The sequence below is a fragment of the Ascaphus truei genome, chromosome 3, assembly GCF_040206685.1.
Source record: "Ascaphus truei isolate aAscTru1 chromosome 3, aAscTru1.hap1, whole genome shotgun sequence".
NCBI lineage: Eukaryota > Metazoa > Chordata > Amphibia > Anura > Ascaphidae > Ascaphus > Ascaphus truei.
Window position 1 is genome coordinate 428,000,101 of NC_134485.1, and position 24,348 is coordinate 428,024,448.

General features: G+C 48.4%; 1 protein-coding gene across 3 annotated transcripts in view; it reads right to left on the reverse strand.

Moving 5' to 3' along the window:
- SIDT1 (SID1 transmembrane family member 1) overlaps positions 1-24,348 on the reverse strand; it is a 119,459-nt gene that overhangs the window by 42,801 nt on the left and 52,310 nt on the right. For all 3 annotated transcript variants that reach the window (XM_075592854.1, XM_075592856.1, XM_075592855.1), the window contains 6 exons: positions 23,350-23,433; positions 19,008-19,101; positions 15,825-15,896; positions 15,096-15,189; positions 14,124-14,167; positions 13,432-13,503 (listed from right to left, as the gene is read on the reverse strand). In XM_075592854.1, the coding sequence (XP_075448969.1) occupies positions 13,432-13,503; positions 14,124-14,167; positions 15,096-15,189; positions 15,825-15,896; positions 19,008-19,101; positions 23,350-23,433 (460 nt within the window). The remainder of the gene's footprint in view (positions 1-13,431; positions 13,504-14,123; positions 14,168-15,095; positions 15,190-15,824; positions 15,897-19,007; positions 19,102-23,349; positions 23,434-24,348) is intronic.

Sequence of the window (24,348 nt, forward strand, 5' to 3'; positions counted from 1 at the left end):
GGGAAATCAGAAAGCCTCGGTGAGTGGGGGTAACTGTTCGGGGAAATCAGAAAGCCTCGGTGAGTGGGGTGGAACCGCACGGGGAAATCAGAAAGCCTCGGTGAGTGGGGGTAACTGTTCGAGGAAACCAGAAAGCCTCGGTGAGTGGGGTGGAACCGTGCGGGGAAATCGGAAAGCCTCGGTGAGTGGGGTGAAACCGTGCGGGGAAATCAGAAAGCCTCGGTGAGTGGGTGGAACCGCACGGGGAAATCAGAAAGCCTCGGTGAGTGGGGGTAACTGTTCGAGGAAATCAGAAAGCCTCGGTGAGTGGGGTGGAACCGTGCGGGGAAATCGGAAAGCCTCGGTGAGTGGGGTGAAACCGTGCGGGGAAATCAGAAAGCCTCGGTGAGTGGGGGTAACTGTTCGGGGAAATCAGAAAGCCTCGGTGAGTGGGGTGGAACCGTGCGGGGAAATCAGAAAGCCTCGGTGAGTGGGGTGGAACAGTGCGGGGAAATCGGAAAGCCTCGGTGAGTGGGGGGAACTGTGCAGGGAATTCAGAAAGCCTCGGTGAGTGGGTGGAACTGCGCGGGGAAATCAGAAAGCCTCTGTGAGTGGGGGTAACTGTTCGGGGAAATCAGAAAGCCTCGGTGAGTGGGGTGGAACCGTGCGGGGAAATCAGAAAGCCTCGGTGAGTGGGGTGGAACCGTGCGGGGAAATCGGAAAGCCTCTGTGAGTGGGGGGAACCGTGCGGGGAAATCGGAAAGCCTCGGTGAGTGGGATGGAAATGTGCGGGGAAATCGGAAAGCCTCGGTGAGTGGGGTGGAACCATGCGGGGAAATCGGAAAGCCTCGGTGAGTGGGGTGGAACCGTGCGGGGAAATCGGAAAGCCTCGGTGAGTGGGGTGGAACCGTGCGGGGAAATCGGAAAGCCTCGGTGAGTGGGGGGAACCGTGCGGGGAAATCGGAAAGCCTCTGTGAGTGGGGGGAACCGTGCGGGGAAATCAGAAAGCCTCGGTGAGTGGGGTGGAACCGTGCGGGGAAGTCGGAAAGCCTCGGTGAGTGGGGTGGAACCGTGCGGGGAAATCGGAAAGCCTCGGTGAGTGGGGGTAACCGTGCGGGGAAATCGGAAAGCCTCGGTGAGTGGGGTGGAACCGTGCGGGGAAATCGGAAAGCCTCGGTGAGTGGGGTGGAACCGTGCGGGGAAATCGGAAAGCCTCGGTGAGTGGGGTGGAACCGTGTGGGGAAATCAGAAAGCCTTGGTGAGTGGGGTGGAACCGTGCGGGGAAATCGGAAAGCCTCGGTGAGTGGGGGGAACTGTGCGGGGAAATCAGAAAGCCTCGGTGAGAGGGAGTGGAACCGTGCGGGGAAATCAGAAAGCCTCGGTGAGTGGGGTGGAACCGTGCGAGAAATCGGAAAGCCTCGGTGAGTGGGGTGGAACCGTGCGGGGAATTCAGAAAGCCTCGGTGAGTGGGTGGAACCGCGCGGGGAAATCAGAAAGCCTCGGTGAGTGGGGGTAACTGTTTGGGGAAATCAGAAAGCCTCGGTGAGTGGGGTGGAACCGTGCGGGGAAATCAGAAAGCCTCGGTGAGTGGGGTGGAACCGTGCAGGGAAATCAGAAAGCCTCGGTGAGTGGGGTGTAACCGTGCGGGGAAATCAGAAAGCCTCGGTGAGTGGGGGTGGAACTGTGCGGGGAAATCGGAAAGCCTCGCTGACTGGGGTGGAACCGTGCGGGGAAATCGGAAAGCCTCGGTGAGTGGGGTGGAACCGTGCGGGGAAATCAGAAAGCCTCGGTGAGTGGGGTGAAACCGTGCGGGGAAATCAGAAAGCCTCGGTGAGTGGGGTGGAACCGTGCGGGGAAATCGGAAAGCCTCGGTGAGTGGGGTGGAACCGTGCGGGGAAATCGGAAAGCCTCTGTGAGTGGGGGTAACCGTGCGGGGAAATCGGAAAGCCTCGGTGAGTGGGGTGGAACCGTGCAGGGAAATCGGAAAGCCTCGGTGAGAGGGGTGGAACCATGCGGGAAAATCGGAAAGCCTCGATGAGTGGGGGTAACCGTGCGGGGAAATCGGAAAGCCTCGGTGAGTGGGGTGGAACTGTGCGGGGAAATCGGAAAGCCTCTGTGAGTGGGGTGGAACCGTGCGGGGAAATCGAAAAGCCTCGGTGAGTGGTGTGGAACCGTGCGGGGAAATCAGAAAGCCTCGGTGAGTGGGGGGAAACCGTGCGGGGAAATCGGAAAGCCTCGGTGAGTGGGGTGGAACCGTGCGGGGAAATCAGAAAGCCTCGGTGAGTGGGGGTAACTGTTCGGGGAAATCAGAAAGCCTCGGTGAGTGGGGTGGAACCGCACGGGGAAATCAGAAAGCCTCGGTGAGTGGGGGTAACTGTTCGAGGAAACCAGAAAGCCTCGGTGAGTGGGGTGGAACCGTGCGGGGAAATCGGAAAGCCTCGGTGAGTGGGGTGAAACCGTGCGGGGAAATCAGAAAGCCTCGGTGAGTGGGGTGGAACCGCACGGGGAAATCAGAAAGCCTCGGTGAGTGGGGGTAACTGTTCGAGGAAATCAGAAAGCCTCGGTGAGTGGGGTGGAACCGTGCGGGGAAATCGGAAAGCCTCGGTGAGTGGGGTGAAACCGTGCGGGGAAATCAGAAAGCCTCGGTGAGTGGGGGTAACTGTTCGGGGAAATCAGAAAGCCTCGGTGAGTGGGGTGGAACCGTGCGGGGAAATCAGAAAGCCTCGGTGAGTGGGGTGGAACAGTGCGGGGAAATCGGAAAGCCTCGGTGAGTGGGGGGAACTGTGCAGGGAATTCAGAAAGCCTCGGTGAGTGGGTGGAACTGCGCGGGGAAATCAGAAAGCCTCGGTGAGTGGGGGTAACTGTTCGGGGAAATCAGAAAGCCTCGGTGAGTGGGGTGGAACCGTGCGGGGAAATCAGAAAGCCTCGGTGAGTGGGGTGGAACCGTGCGGGGAAATCGGAAAGCCTCTGTGAGTGGGGGGAACCGTGCGGGGAAATCGGAAAGCCTCGGTGAGTGGGATGGAAATGTGCGGGGAAATCGGAAAGCCTCGGTGAGTGGGGTGGAACCATGCGGGGAAATCGGAAAGCCTCGGTGAGAGGGGTGGAACCGTGCGGGGAAATCGGAAAGCCTCGGTGAGTGGGGTGGAACCGTGCGGGGAAATCGGAAAGCCTCGGTGAGTGGGGGGAACCGTGCGGGGAAATCGGAAAGCCTCTGTGAGTGGGGGGAACCGTGCGGGGAAATCGGAAAGCCTCGGTGAGTGGGGTGGAACCGTGCGGGGAAGTCGGAAAGCCTCGGTGAGTGGGGTGGAACCGTGCGGGGAAATCGGAAAGCCTCGGTGAGTGGGGGTAACCGTGCGGGGAAATCGGAAAGCCTCGGTGAGTGGGGGTAACCGTACGGGGAAATCAGAAAGCCTCGGTGAGTGGGGGGAACCGTGCGGGGAAATCAGAAAGCCTCGGTGAGTGGGGGTAACCGTGCGGGGAAATCAGAAAGCCTCGGTGAGTGGGGTGGAACCGTGCGGGAAAATCGGAAAGCCTCAGTGAGTGGGGTGGAACCGTGCGGGGAAATCAGAAAGCCTCAGTGAGTGGGGGTAACTGTGCGGGGAAATCAGAAAGCCTCGGTGAGTGGGGTGGAACCGTGCAGGGAAATCAGAAAGCCTCGGTGAGTGGGGTGGAACCGTGCGGGGAAATCAGAAAGCCTCGGTGAGTGGGTGGAAACCGTGCGGGGAAATCAGAAAGCCTCGGTGAGTGGGGTGGAACCGCGCGGGGAAATCAGAAAGCCTCGGTGAGTGGGGGGAAACCGTGCGGGGAAATCAGAAAGCCTTGGTGAGTGGGGGGAAACCGTGCGGGGAAATCAGAAAGCCTCGGTGAGTGGGGTGGAACCGTGCGGGGAAATCGGAAAGCCTCGGTGAGTGGAACCGTGCGGGGAAATCAGAAAGCCTCGGTGAGTGGGGGTGGAACCGTGCGGGGAAATCAGAAAGCCTCGGTGAGTGGGGTGGAACCGTGCGGGGAAATCGGAAAGCCTCGGTGAGTGGGGGGAAACCGTGCGGGGAAATCAGAAAGCCTTGGTGAGTGGGGGGAAACCGCGCGGGGAAATCAGAAAGCCTCGGTGAGTGGGGTGGAACCGTGCGGGGAAATCGGAAAGCCTCGGTGAGTGGGGGGAACTGTGCGGGGAAATCAGAAAGCCGCGGTGAGTGGGGTGGAACCGTGCGGGGAAATCAGAAAGCCTCGGTGAGTGTGGGTAACTGTGCGGGGAAATCGGAAAGCCTCGGTGAGTGGGGGTAACTGTGCGGGGAAATCAGAAAGCCTCGGTGAGTGGGGTGGAACCGTGCGGGGAAATCAGAAAGCCTCGGTGAGTGGGGGTAACCGTGCGGGGAAATCAGAAAGCCTCGGTGAGTGGGGGTAACTGTGCGGGGAAATCAGAAAGCCTCGGTGAGTGGTGTGGAACTGTGCGGGGAAATCAGAAAGCCTCGGTGAGTGGGGGTAACTGTGCGGGGAAATCAGAAAGCCTCGGTGAGTGGAGTGGAACCGTGCGGGGAAATCAGAAAGCCTCGGTGAGTGGGTGGAACCGTGCGGGGAAATCAGAAAGCCTCGGTGAGTGGGGGTAACCGTGCGGGGAAATCAGAAAGCCTCGGTGAGTGGGGGTAACTGTGCGGGGAAATCAGAAAGCCTCGGTGAGTGGGGTGGAACCGTGCGGGGAAATCAGAAAGCCTCGGTGAGTGGGGGTAACTGTGCGGGGAAATCGGAAAGCCTCGGTGAGTGGGGGGAACCGTGCGGGGAAATCAGAAAGCCTCGGTGAGTGGGCGGAACCGCGCGGGGAAATCAGAAAGCCTCGGTGAGTGGGGTGGAACCGTGCGGGGAAATCAGAAAGCCTCGGTGAGTGGGGGGAACCGCGCGGGGAAATCAGAAAGCCTCGGTGAGTGGGGTGGAACCGTGCGGGGAAATCGGAAAGCCTCGGTGAGTGGGATGGAACCGTGCGGGGAAATCGGAAAGCCTCGGTGAGTGGGGGTAACTGTGCGGGGAAATCAGAAAGCCTCGGTGAGTGGGGTGGAACCGCGCGGGGAAATCAGAAAGCCTCGGTGAGTGGGGGGAACTGTGCTCGGAAATCAGAAAGCCGCGGTGAGTGGGGGTAACCGTGCGGGGAAATCAGAAAGCCTCGGTGAGTGGGGTGGAACCGTGCGGGGAAATCAGAAAGCCTCGGTGAGTGGGGTGGAACCGTGCGGGGAAATCAGAAAGCCGCGGTGAGTGGGGGTAACTGTGCGGGGAAATCAGAAAGCCGCGGTGAGTGGGGGGAACATATCCCACATGTCTCCCCATATCCCAAGTGTCTCCCCATATCCCACATCCCACCGTGCCTCCCCATATCCGACTGTCTCCCCATATCCCACATGTCTCCCCATATCCCCTGTGTCTCCCCATATCCCACATCCCACCGTGTCTCCCCATATCCCACCGTGTCTCCCCATATCCCAAGTGTCTCCCCATATCCCACCATGTCTCCCCATATCCCATATCCCACCGTGCCTCCCCATATCCCACATCCCACTGTGTCTCCCCATATCCCACATCCCACCGTGTCTCCCCATATCCCACATCCCACCGTGTCTCCCCATATCCCACATCCCACCGTGCCTCCCCATATTCCACCGTGCCTCCCCATATCCATATCCCACCGTGCCTCCCCATATCCATATCCCACCGTGCCTCCCCATATCCATATCCCACCGTGTCTCCCCATATCCTGCATTAGGCAGTGAGGCATTTAAAGTGAGGTTTTTAAGTGATAAAAACAGTTAGACTACAGTTAATATATATATATATAAATATATATATATATATATAGTTAATATACTCACTTTCTTCATGCAAGACCAATAACCTCAGCTGATATGACAAGGATCTAATTGCATTCTCTTCACAGGTATGTTCCTGATGTTGAAACCCTGTGTATAAGACTGAATCTGGCCTTGTTGAATTGATACATAAGTATGTTCCTGATGTTGAAACCCTGTGTATAAGACTGAATCTGGCCTTGTTGAATTGATATATAAGTATGTTCCTGATGTTGAAACCCTGTGTATAAGACTGAATCTGGCCTTGTCGAATTGATACATAAGTATGTTCCTGATGTTGAAACCCTGTGTATAAGACTGAATCTGGCCTTGTTGAATTGATATATAAGTATGTTCCTGATGTTGAAACCCTCTGTATAAGACTGAATCTGGCCTTGTTGAATTGATATATAAGTATGTTCCTGATGTTGAAACTCTCTGTATAAGACTGAATCTGGCCTTGTTGAATTGATATATAAGTATGTTCCTGATGTTGAAACCATGTGTATAAGACTGAATCTGGCCTTGTTGAATTGATATATAAGTATGTTCCTGATGTTGAAACCCTGTGTATAAGACTGAATCTGGCCTTGTTGAATTGATATATAAGTCCTGATGTTGAAACCCTGTGTATAAGACTGAATCTGGCCTTGTTGAATTGATATATAAGTATGTTCCTGATGTTGAAACCCTGTGTATAAGACTGAATCTGGCCTTGTTGAATTGATATATAAGTATGTTCCTGATGTTGAAACTCTCTGTATAAGACTGAATCTGGCCTTGTTGAACTGATATATAAGTATGTTCCTGATGTTGAAACCCTGTGTATAAGACTGAATCTGGCCTTGTTGAATTGATATATAAGTATGTTCCTGATGTTGAAACCCTGTGTATAAGACTGAATCTGGCCTTGTTGAATTGATATATAAGTATGTTCCTGATGTTGAAACCCTGTGTATAAGACTGAATCTGGCCTTGTTGAATTGATATATAAGTATGTTCCTGATGTTGAAACTCTCTGTATAAGACTGAATCTGGCCTTGTTGAATTGATATATAAGTATGTTCCTGATGTTGAAACTCTCTGTATAAGACTGAATCTGGCCTTGTTGAATTGATATATAAGTATGTTCCTGATGTTGAAACCCTGTGTATAAGACTGAATCTGGCCTTGTTGAATTGATACATAAGTATGTTCCTGATGTTGAAACCCTCTGTATAAGACTGACTCTGGCCTTGTTGAATTGATATATAAGTATGTTCCTGATGTTGAAACCCTGTGTATAAGACTGAATCTGGCCTTGTTGAATTGATACATAAGTATGTTCCTGATGTTGAAACCCTGTGTATAAGACTGAATCTGGCCTTGTTGAATTGATATATAAGTATGTTCCTGATGTTGAAACCCTGTGTATAAGACTGAATCTGGCCTTGTTGAATTGATATATAAGTATGTTCCTGATGTTGAAACCCTCTGTATAAGACTGAATCTGGCCTTGTTGAATTGATATATAAGTATGTTCCTGATGTTGAAACCCTGTGTATAAGACTGAATCTGGCCTTGTTGAATTGATATATAAGTATGTTCCTGATGTTGAAACCCTGTGTATAAGACTGAATCTGGCCTTGTTGAATTGATACATAAGTATGTTCCTGATGTTGAAACTCTCTGTATAAGACTGAATCTGGCCTTGTTGAATTGATATATAAGTATGTTCCTGATGTTGAAACCCTGTGTATAAGACTGAATCTGGCCTTGTAGAATTGATATATAAGTTAGTATGTTTGAATGTAAAAAGTTTTTTTTTTTTTTTCTTCCTCTTAACTCTGTGCTGTTAATTGACCAAATGGAACAAGCTGACTGATTGGGGAGGGTCATGTGACTGTTTTTCTGTATAATACCAACACCTTCGCTGCATTGGGCAGGAACTGCATTAGGCAGTGAGGTTTTTAAGTGATAAAAACAGTTAGACTACAGTTTGACTAGAAGTGACTGGGGACTGCTTCTTTCTGCAAACTCTTTAACTCAAGACAACAAACTGTAAGCTATTCAGATCACACTATGATCCCATGCTTGTTAGCCTGCATAGTTTAACCCCCCCCCCACCCCTTGACAACTTCTTTCACTGCAGCCTCTCCCAAAACTGACTGCACAAAACACTGAAACCCTGAATTGACCCTAGCATTGCAATGCAACAAAACACTTGAAAAGGTACAGGTTCACCCCTGCTGTTTAGTCTGCACACACTCACTCTGCTCACAACAGCTCCTTGCAGCACTGCCTATCTCTGGCATCATGAACCTGCTATGTCTTCTAACTTTTTTCTTTCTCCTGGCCTCATGGAAATGTTACTCCCTCTATCCACTACAAACTCCTCCATCCTTGCCCACACCCAACATCACCATACACCCTGGACTACTCAAAAGCCTTGCACTATCTACTGAATGTTGGTGGAGAACTCTAAAAACCAGCACACCAACCACTGCTCACTCTAATGGAAAACACCACAAATTTACAACTTGCAAACAACTACCCAAATTTCTACTCATACTATTACTCTCTCTAGCAGGTGATATTGAAACTAACCCAGGTCCTCCCATTTCAGCTCTGTCCCATGCCCCTGAGAATTCCACCTTTAAATTCCAAAAATGGCTATCTGTCGCCCATATAAACATCCGGAGCCTGCTGCCCAAACTGGACGAACTAAGGGCATGGTGCCTTATGCATAAACCCAAAGCCATTGTTCTTACAGAAACATGGCTATCCTCTAAAACCCCTGATGCAAATATCGCCATTCAGGGATACTCCATTTTTAGGAGAGATAGGTCAAAGAGAGGAGGAGGGGTGTTATTTTATATTGCAGACACCTTACAATTTACACTGTTACATTGCCCACCAAGTCCACCCTCTTTTGAAACTCTAGTTGGCAAAATCTGCCTCCCCTTTTCTAAGCCCATCTTGCTTGCTGGCATCTACCGCCCCCCTAAAGCCCCTCTACAATCCTTGACTGATATCACCCAATTTCTTGCCTCCATTTCCACAAAATCCAGATACAACTCAAGTCACTTAACCTATCGCAACTCATTTCCCAACCCACACGGATAAACCTGAAATCGCATAACCATTCTTTGCTAGACTGGATTCTCTCCTCAAACCCCAGCAGAATCCAATCCTCTGGCATCCTTCCTGATATTTTCAGTGACCATGCAATAGTGTACTGTGTAAGGAAAATTAAACCGCCCCATTCAAGCCCTAAAGTTCTCCTCACTAGAACATTTAAAAACTTTAACCCACAACAGTTTCTGGATGACCTTACCAACTGCCCATGGCACAGAATCGATTTAATTCCCGACCCTGACTCTGCGCTCGACTATTTCCAATCCGAGTTCTTAAAACTCTGCGATACCCATGTTCCACTACGCAAAATAAGGGTACGGGGGACCCACCTTCCATGGGTTACACCTGACCTTATAGCACTCTACCAGTTCAGGGATGCCTTGTGGAAAAGCTACAAAGTAACTGGCACTACCAAGGATCTCAATCACTACAGATGCCTGCGGAACGTGTGCACAAGGTAAACAAGGTATGCAAAAGCACAATATTACGCTGACAATCTCCACCAAAACACATCAAACCCAGCTAACTTCTGGAAGGTTATCAACAATATATTCCAGCCTCCTAACCATCAACAACCAAGTAATATCACTAAGGGGGATATTACTCTGACAAACCCCACTGACATTGCAAATGCATTCAATGATTACTTTGTGGGGTGTGCCACTAACTTATTATTGAAACGCAGCACAAACCCCAAACCTGAATCTCATCCTGGGAGTATCCCACTGTGCCTCCCCATATCCCACCATGCCTCCCCATATCCACATCCCACCGTGCCTCCCCATATGCCACCGTGCCTCCCATATCCATATCCCACCATGCCTCCCCATATCCATATCCCACCGTGCCTCCCCATATCCCACCGTGCCTCCCCATATCCATATCCCACCATGCCTCCCCATATCCATATCCCACCGTGTCTCCCCATATCCCACCGTGTCTCCCCATATCCGACTGTCTCCCCATATCCCACCATGTCTCCCCATATCCCACCATGCCTCCCCATATCCATATCCCACCGTGTCTCCCCATATCCCACATCCCACCGTGTCTCCCCATATCCCACCGTGTCTCCCCATATCCGACTGTCTCCCCATATCCCACCATGCCTCCCCATATCCATATCCCACCGTGTCTCCCCATATCCCACCGTGCCTCCCATACCCCACATCCCACCGTGCCTCCCCATATCCATATCCCACCGCGTCTCCCCATATCCCACCATGCCTCCCCATATCCATATCCCACCGTGTCTCCCCATATCCCACCGTGTCTCCCCATATCCGACTGTCCCCCCATATCCCACCATGTCTCCTCATATCCCACCATGCCTCCCCATATCCATATCCCACCGTGTCTCCCCATATCCCACATCCCACCATGTCTCCCCATATCCCAACGTGTCTCCCCATATCCCACCATGCCTCCCCATATCCATATCCCACCATGCCTCCCCATATCCATATCCCACCGTGTCTCCCCATATCCCACCGTGTCTCCCCATATCTGACTGTCCCCCATATCCCACCATGTCTCCCCATATCCCACCATGCCTCCCCATATCCATATCCCACCGTGTCTCCCCATATCCCACATCCCACCATGTCTTCCCATATCCCACCATGTCTCCCCATATCCCACCATGCCTCCCCATATCCATATCCCACCGTGCCTCCCCATATCCATATCCCACCGTGTCTCGCCATATCCCACCATGCCTCCCCATATCCATATCCCACCGTGTCTCCCCATATCCCACCGTGTCTCCCCATATCCGACTGTCCCCCCATATCCCACCATGTCTCCCCATATCCCACCATGCCTCCCCATATCCATATCCCACCGTGCCTCCCCATATCCCACCGTGCCTCCCCATATCCCACCGTGCCTCCCCATATCCCACCATCCCTCCCCATATCCCACATCCCACCGTGCCTCCCCATATCCATATCCCACCGTGCCTCCCCATATCCATATCCCACCGTGCCTCCCCATATCCCACCGTGCCTCCCCATATCCATATCCCACCATGCCTCCCCATATCCATATCCCACCGTGTCTCCCCATATCCCACTGTGTCTCCCCATATCCCACCATGCCTCCCCATATCCATATCCCACAGTGCCTCCCCATATCCCACCTTGCCTCCCCATATCCATATCCCACAGTGCCTCCCCATATCCCACCGTGTCTCCCCATATCCGACTGTCTCCCCATATCCCACCATACCTCCCCATATCCGACTGTCTCCCCATATCCCACCATGCCTCCCCATATCCATAGCCCACCGTGTCTCCCCATATCCCACCGTGCCTCCCCATATCCCACATCCCACCGTGCCTCCCCATATCCATATCCCACCGTGTCTCCCCATATCCCACATCCCACCGTGTCTACTAGAGGTGAAAGGGAAGGTTCACAGGTTAGTGTTAGGACCTGCAAAGTTTGGTTATGCCGTGACGTTGGCTTGCAGGCTTATAATGCTTTGGCCAAAGGGTTTAACTAAATGGCCCTTATTTATGAGAATATTATTATTGAAGTATTTAACTATATACTAATTACTATATATTTTGTCACATTGGATGTAGCATTGCACTTAGCTTTCCCTCGTATTTAGGACCCCATTACAGTATGTCTATCCCAAGCACGTTATACTTCCCGTTCTGTATTAGCCCCCAACACGTCTGCTGGCAGCCGGGCGGCGATTCCACGTATCCACCCCCCTTTCTGGGAACTGAATCTTTCATTCACTGCTCAAATTTTTTTAATTTTCTTTTAATGCTAAAATTGGCCCTTTGCATCTTAATCACAGCCCGCTATGAATTCCTTTCTTATTCTTGCATTCTGCAGATAATCACTGGAATAGATGTGGTATTCATGTCTGTTTCGCTGCCCGGGGGGGGGGAATCCTCAGGGGTTTCATATTCTCTGGCACTTGGGCGATTTGTAAAGAAGCACGTTATAATACATATAGAAGTAGCCTCTTCCCTGCTTAAAGAAAGTCAGAGGCAGAGGGTTTATAGTATAGGTGTAACCCCTTCGCTGAACAGAAGGGCCTGAAACGCATTGGGGTCACAGTCCCCTGTTACTAGATTAGCAGATCCCCCAACATTTTGCAGATGGAAAAAAATACACTTTATTTGCTATGTCAATGTGGGATAAAGGAGCTTCCAGGCAAGTGACCCCCAAATAACACGTGCAATTTACTACCTGCAAACAGCATATCACCAAGAAAATATAAGTGTTTATGGAACATGCAAACATCACATCACCAATCAAATATATGTATTTATGGAACATGCAAACATCACATCACCAATAAAATATATGTATTTATGGAACAGGCAAAGACCATATTACCAATACAATATATGTATTTATGGATTAAATTGTATATACTTAATATACACGCAAAATAGAAGTGGTGTTAGATCCTTCTACCCAGCTGATCTTTAGCAGATAAGTCATCAATCTCCCAACCAAAGCTTCAGCCAATGGCAGAAAAAGGTACAATGGGCTACATGACATAGAAACAGGTGCAGAACCTCCTACGTAGGTAGAGTTAAAGGGTATGCGGTTGTATTGTATTGTATGTCTTTATTTATATAGTGTCAAAAGTGTACCCAGCGCTTCACAAAAAATACAGTACAGGGAATTATAATAATACAATAAGTGCTGCAAAATCAGACAATAGGAAAGGAAATCCCTGCCCCGAAGAGCTTACAATGTAAAGGTTTGAGGGGAATTTACAGAGACAACAGGTGAGGGTATAAGTGCTGTATAATGGCAGGGCTTGGTCACAATGGGTGGTAGGAATGACTGGGTGTGGGACAGTAACCATGAGTGCAGGCTATTGGGATGCTTGATTTGTGGGGCGAGTTTTAAGGGTAGTCAGTATTAAATAAAAAGGTTGACACCATTTGCATGGGAAGAGATGGCAGTGAGGCATGAATGAGAGCAAGTGTGTATATCTGGCTTCAGGGAGATCCCCGGCAGCAGGAAGGAGTAGATAAAGGGTGTGAATAGACGATTTGTGTGGGTGTTTTTTATTGAGGGGGTAAAGAAGTTGTTGGGAGAGAGGTGTATAAATAACGGCGGAGTGGGGAAGTTGGAGAGAACAGAGACATTCACAAAGGAGTGAGGAAACAGTAAACAGAAAAAGTAATAGGGAGGGCATAGTGAGATGCAGGAGGAGAGACTTCACAGGTACTGGAGGATAGGAAGAGTACAAAGAATCACGGTGTTTAGAAAGTAAAGTTCTCACAGTGATAAAGCTGTTGTGTGGAGTCCAGATCTTCCTCAATCTTCACCTCCAATTTCAACTCCAATGTTAACTGTGCCCTACACTTAAATATGACACTTTAAGATGGGACACACAGCCATATGGCTCACAGCCAATATAGTTGGTCTTAAATACTCTAAAACACAGTCACTTGAATAACAATTAAGGGAGGGGTCTGCCTAATCAACTCACAGATACATACCAAATGGTTAGTGTCCCTCTTACCTATTGCTCCATAGCTGCTTCCATCGGGAGTGCTGGTTGTGATGGGATGTGAAGCTGCCACAGTGCCTTCCCCTGCAATGTAAACACCAGATATATACCTATTCTCTTGGAGCTTCTTAAACGTGACCCACACAAAACACAGGTTTTTCTCATTTTCCACTGCAGCTTTTTATTAAAAGGAGCATGAGTTGTAATTAGGGGGAGAACGAAGTGAACTTCACTAATATGGCTCAGAACCAACTCATTCCCAAAGCAGGAGATGAAGTCCCACTCCCCGTCACACGGCTGGGTTATGGATTCCTTCCAGCCTCATGTTGCCCAAACACAACAGGACAGCCCGGGCAACGTTGTGCGCCATCGGCCCACTTATTATGTACAATATCTTTGGCATATTTGGTTCGATCACACAACAGAACACATCCATGTAACAGGTCAGATCTCCTGCGATAATGGCCCGGCTCTGGCTTTGCTTAGTACAATAGAACAGACCTAAAGAAAGACGGGCTTGGGTCATCATCACCCCGTGGACCTGGAGTTACTTGGCAGATAGAACAAAGCCCTTTCTGGCGGAACACGTAAGGCTCTTTTCCATGCGACACTGAATCAAGCAATTCTTTGTCCGCACGAACTAGTGCAGAGACAAATCCAGGTTGGCCTTTGATATTATTCTCTTCCTTAGGAGTGCATCTTACCATCATCTGGACTGCCCCTTATTTCCGCGCCCTTCTTCTGGATTCTGCAAATGAGCACAAATACCCCAATTACACTTAAGAAGCCCCCACTTCTCCAGAGCGCGCAACTGCCTGTGTGAATCCCGCAGTGCTCTAAGGATAGCACCAGCAGCACGATGATTGTATTATAACAAGGACATCTTCACCGAGGGATAGTATGGTGTACGTGTCGTTCACCCAGTTGTTCAACCTGTACGGTATAAATGGCGATGGTGAAACCCTTGAAGGAGCCTGCAGCAACAGATTCAATATTTCTGTGGGGTGGAAAATAAACCTCTCTCTTTATTTAGAAGTACAGTCACTGCTTGTAATTCTAAAACAGGATACCAGATCAAATGAAACCCAACATAACCTATTAGAATGAAGACGTTGGGTGCTGTGTGCTCGGTGAGGTGGTTTTACTTTGCATGTCACCAAGTCTTCTAATGCTTCTTCTTCCTCTGTTGGTGGTTCTCACAAACCTCTCTTCAGAGCCTTTCAGAGCCAGATCAGGTTTTTTTGGCAACCAACCAATAACCTAATGATATGCAAATTAGGGGAATTCACCTGTGTGAAAATACGTTGGTTATGTCTCAAACCCAACGCGTTCGAGGGTCCTTAAGGAAGGGTTTCAGAACCACTGCAGTGAAAGTGATTGCACCAACAATGGATTGAACCGGCTGCACCAGAAGTGAGCAGCCTCGGACCTGGCGCTGAGGGGTCCAGGAGAAATATTAAGGTACTGAACGCAAGGGGGAAATAGACATAGGATTGTCATTATAATAGGATAGGAAGAATGCATTTAAGATATGTTCTAGCATGACTGATTATTCCTGTGCTTTCTTCACTATCATTAACAAGGGCATAATTCACCTTTTACACAGCTACAGGTGCTTTAGGGGAACCCGGGAGTGTCCCCCGCTCCCTTCCCTCCAGCTCGCACAGGCGACCCACCTGATGTAATGCACAAAAGCTGCCACTAGGGCTCCCAGGTAGAACACGAGGAAGAAGAGGAAACACAGGAGGATGGCTTGAATGTAGACCGAGCCTGGGGCGTAAAAGACAGAGGTTATTAAGTACTTGTGCAGGGGGGAAGGGGATAATAACCCTAATTCCAGCCAGTAACACCCAGTGACCGCTCGCAATCAGCCATTCACTTTATGGAAAAGGGACAGACACAAGCATTGTAAGGGCTGGGGGAGGGGAGCATGGCAGATACCCCCACATTTACAGAAAGGGGTATCCTAAACTATACCTGGCTGCCTAAAGCTTGAATCAGTTTTTGATCAAAAGATGCAACTGGAATGATTCCTTTGTTAAAAGACGTATTGTCCTGGAACAGGACTGTCTTTTCTCTCTGCCCTCGGGCTGCCAGCACTCCTCAGCCTGGCTGTGGCAACAATGTTCCTTGACTTCAGCCAGTGGTAACCCCCCTACCTTTTACCAGGATGGATTGCTCCCCCCCCCCGCCCCCTTGCCAGGTGGTATTATCCCAGTTAATTTCCCATCAGCCCAGACCAGCATGCTGTCTCTTAGTACCAGCAGCCATCTCTCCTATCCTGGTAACGTTACGGATTAAAGTGACGTCAATGTTTTGGGCCTTTGTGATGTCCTGGAGGAGACTGGCTCACTGGCTCTCCACGTGTCCCTCCTACACTGGCCAGTGACACACACACCACTTACTGGCAATGGAAGGGGTGATCGTCACTTCAATATCCTTCACACGCTTCAGGTTCCAAGTGTGGTTCCCTTTCCCTGCAGCAAGACAAAAGGTACTCCAGTAACAGACCAGCATCAACTGCCTGTACGGCGAGGTACTTTTTATAATGTAATGACAAAACACACATCACACACTTGTATCACACACTGTTGAATCGCACACACTGTTGTATCGCACACACTGTTGAATCGCACTGTTGAATCGCACACTGTTGTATCGCGCACACTGTTGTATCGCGCACACTGTTGAATCGCACACACTGTTGAATCGCACACACTGTTGTATCGCACACACTGTTGTATCGCACACACTGTTGTATCGCACACACTGTTGTATCGCACACACTGTTGTATCGCACACACTGTTGAATCGCACACACTGTTGAATCGCACTGTTGAATCGCACACTGTTGAATCGCACACTGTTGTATCGCACACACTGTTGTATCGCACACACTGTTGTATCGCACACACTGTTGTATCGCACACACTGTTGTATCGCACACACTGTTGTATCACACACTGTTGAATCACACACTGTTGAATCACACACTGTTGAATCACACACTGGTATCACACACACTGGTATCGCACACACTGGTATCGCACACACTGGTATCGCACACACTGGTATCGCACACACTGGTATCGCACACACTGGTATCGCACACACTGGTATCGCACACACTGGTATCACACACACTGGTATCACACACACTTGTATCACACACAGCTGTATCACACACACAGCTGTATCACACACACACTTGTATCACACACACACTTGTATCACACACACACTTGTATCACACACACAGCTGTATCACACACACCGCTGTATCACACACACAGCTGTATCACACACAGCTGTATCACACACAGCTGTATCACACACAGTTGTACCACACACACAGTTGTACCACACACACAGTTGTACCACACACACAGTTGTACCACACACACAGTTGTATTACACAGTTGTACAGATGAGGCAAAAAAAAAGTTGCAATCTTAATTACTGTGCAATATAAAAGTTAGATTTAATGGAAGAAATGCCAAACACTTTTGCTGGCGTTTATTTTTTTTAGTATGGAAAAAGGTGCAGTTTTACAGCACCGGGAAACCTAATCTATAGTGTTATTAAAAGGAACATGCCAAAGCTGGTTCCAAAAACAAGGTTTTTGCATAATTTAACTTTAACGTAATATTTTTACAGTTTTACCTCAATTGGATGTTTTTGTTTTGTAACAGTTTTACATACATGGCCTTTATTTTCCTGTAGATTCATGAGAAAATTACTTACTAAAAGAGTAGTACATGCATTAAGCTGCCGTCCAGCAGAAATGGCAGAATATGGCCAAATAATTCAAAAACAGACACAAAGGAGCCATACTAGAGTATCTGATTTGAGTAAAGGGAAAATGGACCAACGAGGTGCCCTTAATACCCAATATCTGTTGTCAATATCTACCATTCGATGAGGTTACTGAGGTTTAAGGTGCGTTAGGGGTTACCAGAGGGTGTCAAAGGATATTATTATTACTGGGAGAGGGGGTCAAAGGTTACAGTTTTTATAACGGAGCTGACACCCATACTGTTTTGTTGGTGGCGTCTGTAAGTAGAATACGCTTTGCTTCTATGCTGTTTAGTATTGCTTAGTAATAGTGCCTGGTAACCCCTTCAGTAACAGCAGTGTGCTGCAAGGCAAGAGGTGCATTTTGAGGGCACGGAGGATTCAAAGTGATATTGCGCTGCTCATCTTTCTAATATCACCTGGAAACGGTTTGCCGGGTACACACCGTCTGTGCCATGTGTCTCCTGCCCAGTAGCGGGCAGACAAGAACGCTCTGCCAGGCAGCGTGGCCAGGTCTGAGCTGTGTGTTAGCGCTGGCGTAGGCTGGAGGTTTGGGGATCATACATTGGAGTGCAGGAAATATATAAATGATATGGATTACTATTTCTATAGTGGGAAGCAAATGCTCTACAATACATTTTTGAATCGATTTAGCTCCCTGTCATTGGTACTGTAGCTGGATAGGGCTATATACGTGTGTGTGTGTGTGTGATATATATATACTCTTACTACTAACAGGCCTCCCTGCTTCATAACTCTCTCCCTCTCTATTACAAATGCTGCAGATAGAACCATCTCACTTTCCCCCAGATCAGCCTCTGCTCATCTCCTGAAATTCATCTCCTGGCTTCCAATCCAATTCTGTAGCACCCACCAAGTTCTCTTCCTCACCTGCAAGGCTCTACACACTGGTACAGCTGAAGCTTCCGCTATGTACCCCTGCGCTCTGCTCAGAACAGCTGCTTTCCCCACCCCTTCCACCTCTAACTCTTCCCTCTCGCCGCTGACACCTGCCTTCTGCCATCACTACCCGTGGAACGTCCTCATACTCCGTATACGCCAAGCGCCCCGTCACATCAACTCCGAAAACACACTTTCCGAATGAAGCATTTCCGTAGCCTGGACTCACGACCACCTCTCCACACCCACAGTGGCACGTACCACCCATGGTGGCCAGGCACTGCCATCTACTCCCTTACTGCCTGTGTAAATCTCTCAACACGTAGAGTGTAAGCTCTCCGTGACAGAGATTCCTTTATCCAACCTCTGCTTCTATATTTGTTGTACTTATTGTATTAGAATTTCCCTTCTTCGTAGAGTGCTGCGTACACTGTAGGAGCTCTGTAAACATACCCTCAAACTTTACCTACATAGCAGATTCACTACATGTTTGTGGCTCCTGTCCCTATTACCAGTGGTTGACAAATCACCAAAAAATCTACTCGCCACACAAAAAAATCTACTCGCCACCTAGTACCAAACGTGTGCTGCTTGGGCCAATATTTACTCGCCCGGGGGTTAAATCCACTCGCCCGGGGCGAGCAAATGTATAGGTTTGTCGAACACTGCCTATTACACAGAAAGGGTTGCGTGTGCGGTAAAATGCATAGAGGAAGGGACTTCCATAGGGATTGCTTGGACGTAGCTGCGTCCAGCACGAGTAGAGGAACAGGGGCACTTATTTTATATGTTGGAGGGTCTGTATAAATACAAATATACACAACATACATGACATTCAATATATGGCCAAAGCTACAATTCTCCTCTGCACCCAGCAGAGGGCAGCACCTTACCCAGTGTGGACTCCGGCACATTCCCTCCGCATGCGTAATCTTCAGGTTTGATCACAAACACCACGTAGAACTCTCCCCTGGGGAAATCCTTCCGCTGAAGCAGCAAGAAGGCGAGGACAGAAACGTTATATAGGACAAACCTCAGCCCTCCCAGGCCTTATTACAAACCAGCACACAAACCTGTCCGACATGGACCGGGATTTAATATGCTGTGAAGCAGGCTTCTTCTTGTAAAATGAGTGGGGCTCCCATCTTCCCTAGCAAAGAGAAGGTGCCTTCACAGCTTACTGAATTGGTGCCATGAGCCAATAGTGACAGATTCTCTCAGTCCCCGATTTCTAACATTGTTATTATTGGGCACCAGCACATTCTCCGATGTGTGTATATCTTTATATAGCACCTCCCAGGCTGTATGTATATCTTTATATAGCACCTCCCAGGCTGTATGTATATCTTTATATAGCACCTCCCAGGCTGTATGTATATCTTTATATAGCACCTCCCAGGCTGTATGTATATCTTTATATAGCACCTCCCAGGCCGTATGTATATCTTTATATAGCACCTCCCAGGCTGTATGTATATCTTTATATAGCACCTCCCAGGCTGTATGTATATCTTTATATAGCACCTCCCAGGCTGTATGTATATCTTTATATAGCACCTCCCAGGCTGTATGTATATCTTTATATAGCACCTCCCAGGCTGTATGTATATCTTTATATAGCACCTCCCAGGCTGTATGTATATCTTTATATAGCACCTCCCAGGCTGTATGTGTATCTTTATATAGCACCTCCCAGGCTGTATGTATATCTTTATATAGCACCTCCCAGGCTGTATGTATATCTTTATATAGCACCTCCCAGGCTGTATGTATATCTTTATATAGCACCTCCCAGGCTGTATGTATATCTTTATATAGCACCTCCCAGGCTGTATGTATCTCTTTATATAGCACCTCCCAGGCTGTATGTATATCTTTATATAGCACCTCCCAGGCTGTATGTATATCTTTATATAGCACCTCCCAGGCCGTATGTATATCTTTATATAGCACCTCCCAGGCCGTATGTGTATCTTTATATAGCACCTCCCAGGCTGTATGTATATCTTTATATAGCACCTCCCAGGCCGTATGTATATCTTTATATAGCACCTCCCAGGCTGTATATGTATATCTTTATATAGCACCTCCCAGGCTGTATGTATCTCTTTATATAGCACCTCCCAGGCTGTATGTATATCTTTATATAGCACCTCCCAGGCTGTATGTATATCTTTATATAGCACCTCCCAGGCTGTATGTATATCTTTATATAGCACCTCCCAGGCTGTATGTATATCTTTATATAGCACCTCCCAGGCCGTATGTGTATCTTTATATAGCACCTCCCAGGCTGTATGTATATCTTTATATAGCACCTCCCAGGCCGTATGTATATCTTTATATAGCACCTCCCAGGCTGTATATGTATATCTTTATATAGCACCTCCCAGGCTGTATGTATCTCTTTATATAGCACCTCCCAGGCTGTATGTATATCTTTATATAGCACCTCCCAGGCTGTATGTATATCTTTATATAGCACCTCCCAGGCTGTATGTATATCTTTATATAGCACCTCCCAGGCTGTATGTATCTCTTTATATAGCACCTCCCAGGCTGTATGTGTATCTTTATATAGCACCTCCCAGGCCGTATGTATATCTTTATATAGCACCTCCCAGGCCGTATGTGTATCTTTATATAGCACCTCCCAGGCTGTATGTATATCTTTATATAGCACCTCCCAGGCCGTATGTATATCTTTATATAGCACCTCCCAGGCCGTATGTGTATCTTTATATAGCACCTCCCAGGCTGTATGTGTATCTTTATATAGCACCTCCCAGGCTGTATGTGTATCTTTATATAGCACCTCCCAGGCCGTATGTATATCTTTATATAGCACCTCCCAGGCCGTATGTATATCTTTATATAGCACCTCCCAGGCCGTATGTATATCTTTATATAGCACCTCCCAGGCCGTATGTAAATCTTTATATAGCACCTCCCAGGCTGTATGTATATCTTTATATAGCACCTCCCAGGCTGTATGTGTATCTTTATATAGCACCTCCCAGGCTGTATGTATATCTTTATATAGCACCTCCCAGGCCGTATGTATATCTTTATATAGCACCTCCCAGGCCGTATGTATATCTTTATATAGCACCTCCCAGGCCGTATGTATATCTTTATATAGCACCTCCCAGGCCGTATGTATATCTTTATATAGCACCTCCCAGGCCGTATGTATATCTTTATATAGCACCTCCCAGGCTGTATGTATATCTTTATATAGCACCTCCCAGGCTGTATGTATATCTTTATATAGCACCTCCCAGGCTGTATGTGTATCTTTATATAGCACCTCCCAGGCCGTATGTGTATCTTTATATAGCACCTCCCAGGCCGTATGTATATCTTTATATAGCACCTCCCAGGCCGTATGTATATCTTTATATAGCACCTCCCAGGCTGTATGTATATCTTTATATAGCACCTCCCAGGCTGTATGTATATCTTTATATAGCACCTCCCAGGCCGTATGTATATCTTTATATAGCACCTCCCAGGCTGTATGTATATCTTTATATAGCACCTCCCAGGCTGTATGTGTATCTTTATATAGCACCTCCCAGGCTGTATGTGTATCTTTATATAGCACCTCCCAGGCCGTATGTATATCTTTATATAGCACCTCCCAGGCCGTATGTAAATCTTTATATAGCACCTCCCAGGCCGTATGTATATCTTTATATAGCACCTCCCAGGCCGTATGTATATCTTTATATAGCACCTCCCAGGCCGTATGTATATCTTTATATAGCACCTCCCAGGCTGTATGTATATCTTTATATAGCACCTCCCAGGCCGTATGTATATCTTTATATAGCACCTCCCAGGCTGTATGTATATCTTTATATAGCACCTCCCAGGCCGTATGTATATCTTTATATAGCACCTCCCAGGCCGTATGTGTATCTTTATATAGCACCTCCCAGGCTGTATGTGTATCTTTATATAGCACCTCCCAGGCCGTATGTATATCTTTATATAGCACCTCCCAGGCCGTATGTATATCTTTATATAGCACCTCCCAGGCTGTATGTATATCTTTATATAGCACCTCCCAGGCCGTATGTATATCTTTATATAGCACCTCCCAGGCCGTATGTATATCTTTATATAGCACCTCCTAGGCCGTATGTATATCTTTATATAGCACCTCCCAGGCTGTATGTATATCTTTATATAGCACCTCCCAGGCCGTATGTATATCTTTATATAGCACCTCCCAGGCCGTATGTGTATCTTTATATAGCACCTCCCAGGCTGTATGTATATCTTTATATAGCACCTCCTAGGCCGTATGTATATCTTTATATAGCACCTCCCAGGCCGTATGTATATCTTTATATAGCACCTCCCAGGCTGTATGTATATCTTTATATAGCACCTCCCAGGCCGTATGTATATCTTTATATAGCACCTCCTAGGCCGTATGTATATCTTTATATAGCACCTCCCAGGCCGTATGTATATCTTTATATAGCACCTCCCAGGCTGTATGTGTATCTTTATATAGCACCTCCCAGGCTGTATGTGTATCTTTATATAGCACCTCCCAGGCTGTATGTATATCTTTATATAGCACCTCCCAGGCTGTATGTATATCTTTATATAGCACCTCCCAGGCTGTATGTATATCTTTATATAGCACCTCCCAGGCTGTATGTATATCTTTATATAGCACCTCCCAGGCTGTATGTATATCTTTATATAGCACCTCCCAGGCTGTATGTATATCTTTATATAGCACCTCCCAGGCTGTATGTATATCTTTATATAGCACCTCCCAGGCTGTATGTATATCTTTATATAGCACCTCCCAGGCGCAGCGCGTCACAGCCGTAACACGCGGGACACCATAATATAACACACCGTGGGAATAAGCGCTTCACGCATAAAAGTAACATTAGGAAACGGAGTCCCTGCCCCCAAGAGCTTACAGTCTAAGTGGTAAGTGGGGGGCACGTGAAGGAAAGCAGGCGACTGTAAGCCTTGTTGGCGAAAGGCCCCCACATTGTAATCTGCCTGCAAGGTTTTTGCTGCTTCATCTATAAGTTTTAAAGGGTCAGTTCTTCCTAGGACCGAAGTCACCTACTGGCACGTACTGGGTTAAATACAAATGACTCCCAAATCGCCTGCTCCCGGAATACCTGGAGACGAGGGTTTCGCGTGACAGAGAGAGGCGGGTGGGAAGGGGTTAAACGGCGCCCGCGCCGTACTCGCCTGTATGGTGATGGCTGCTTTCTTGGTCATGGACTGGTACACGCCGTTGAATTCTACGTTGTGATCCAAGTCGTACACAGGGCACTAGGCAGAGTGGGGGAGAGGAGCGGGGTCACAGGTCAGTGGTGAAGCCGATGGGCACAGAGCGGGGTCACAGGTCAGTGGTGAAGCCGATGGGCACAGAGCGGGGTCACAGGTCAGTGGTGAAGCCGATGGGCACAGAGCGGGGTCACAGGTCAGTAGTGAAGCCGATGGGCACAGAGCGGGGTCACAGGTCAGTAGTGAAGCCGATGGGCACAGAGCGGGGTCACAGGTCAGTAGTGAAGCCGGGTTGGGCACAGAGCGGGGTCACAGGTCAGTAGTGAAGCCGGGTTGGGCACAGAGCGGGGTCACAGGTCAGTAGTGAAGCCGGGTTGGGCACAGAGCGGGGTCACAGGTCAGTAGTGAAGCCGGGTTGGGCACAGAAGCTGTGAGTGTTTCTTCTATAAGCATTTACAGAACGCATTACATGCTGTGATACAGGTAATTGGACCGGTATTTTATTTATTTATCAAATGTGTTACCAGGAAGTAATCCAGTGAGAGTTACCTCTCGTCTTCACGTATATGTCCCGGGCACAGAGTACTGATATCAGATACATGGTTACATTAAGTGAACAGAGGTTACACATTATATACTGTATAAAGACATTGCATGCACAGTAAGAGATAATATATGGCGTAGGCGTATGACACAGTTACGGACCAGAGTCAAATATGAGACGGCTTTAGTTTTGGAAGAGCTTAGACTGGTGGCGGCTGTGAGAGTCTCCGGTAGACTGTTCCAGTTGTGGGGGACAGGGTAAGAGAAGGAGGAGCGGCCGGATACTTTGTTGAACCTTGGGACAGCGAACAATTGTTTGGGGTCAAATCTCATTATAAGTGCTGCGTGTGGCAGTGGTGAGGAGCTTGTATACAGAACATATACCACGGTTTACACACGCCTCTAAGATAACCCAGG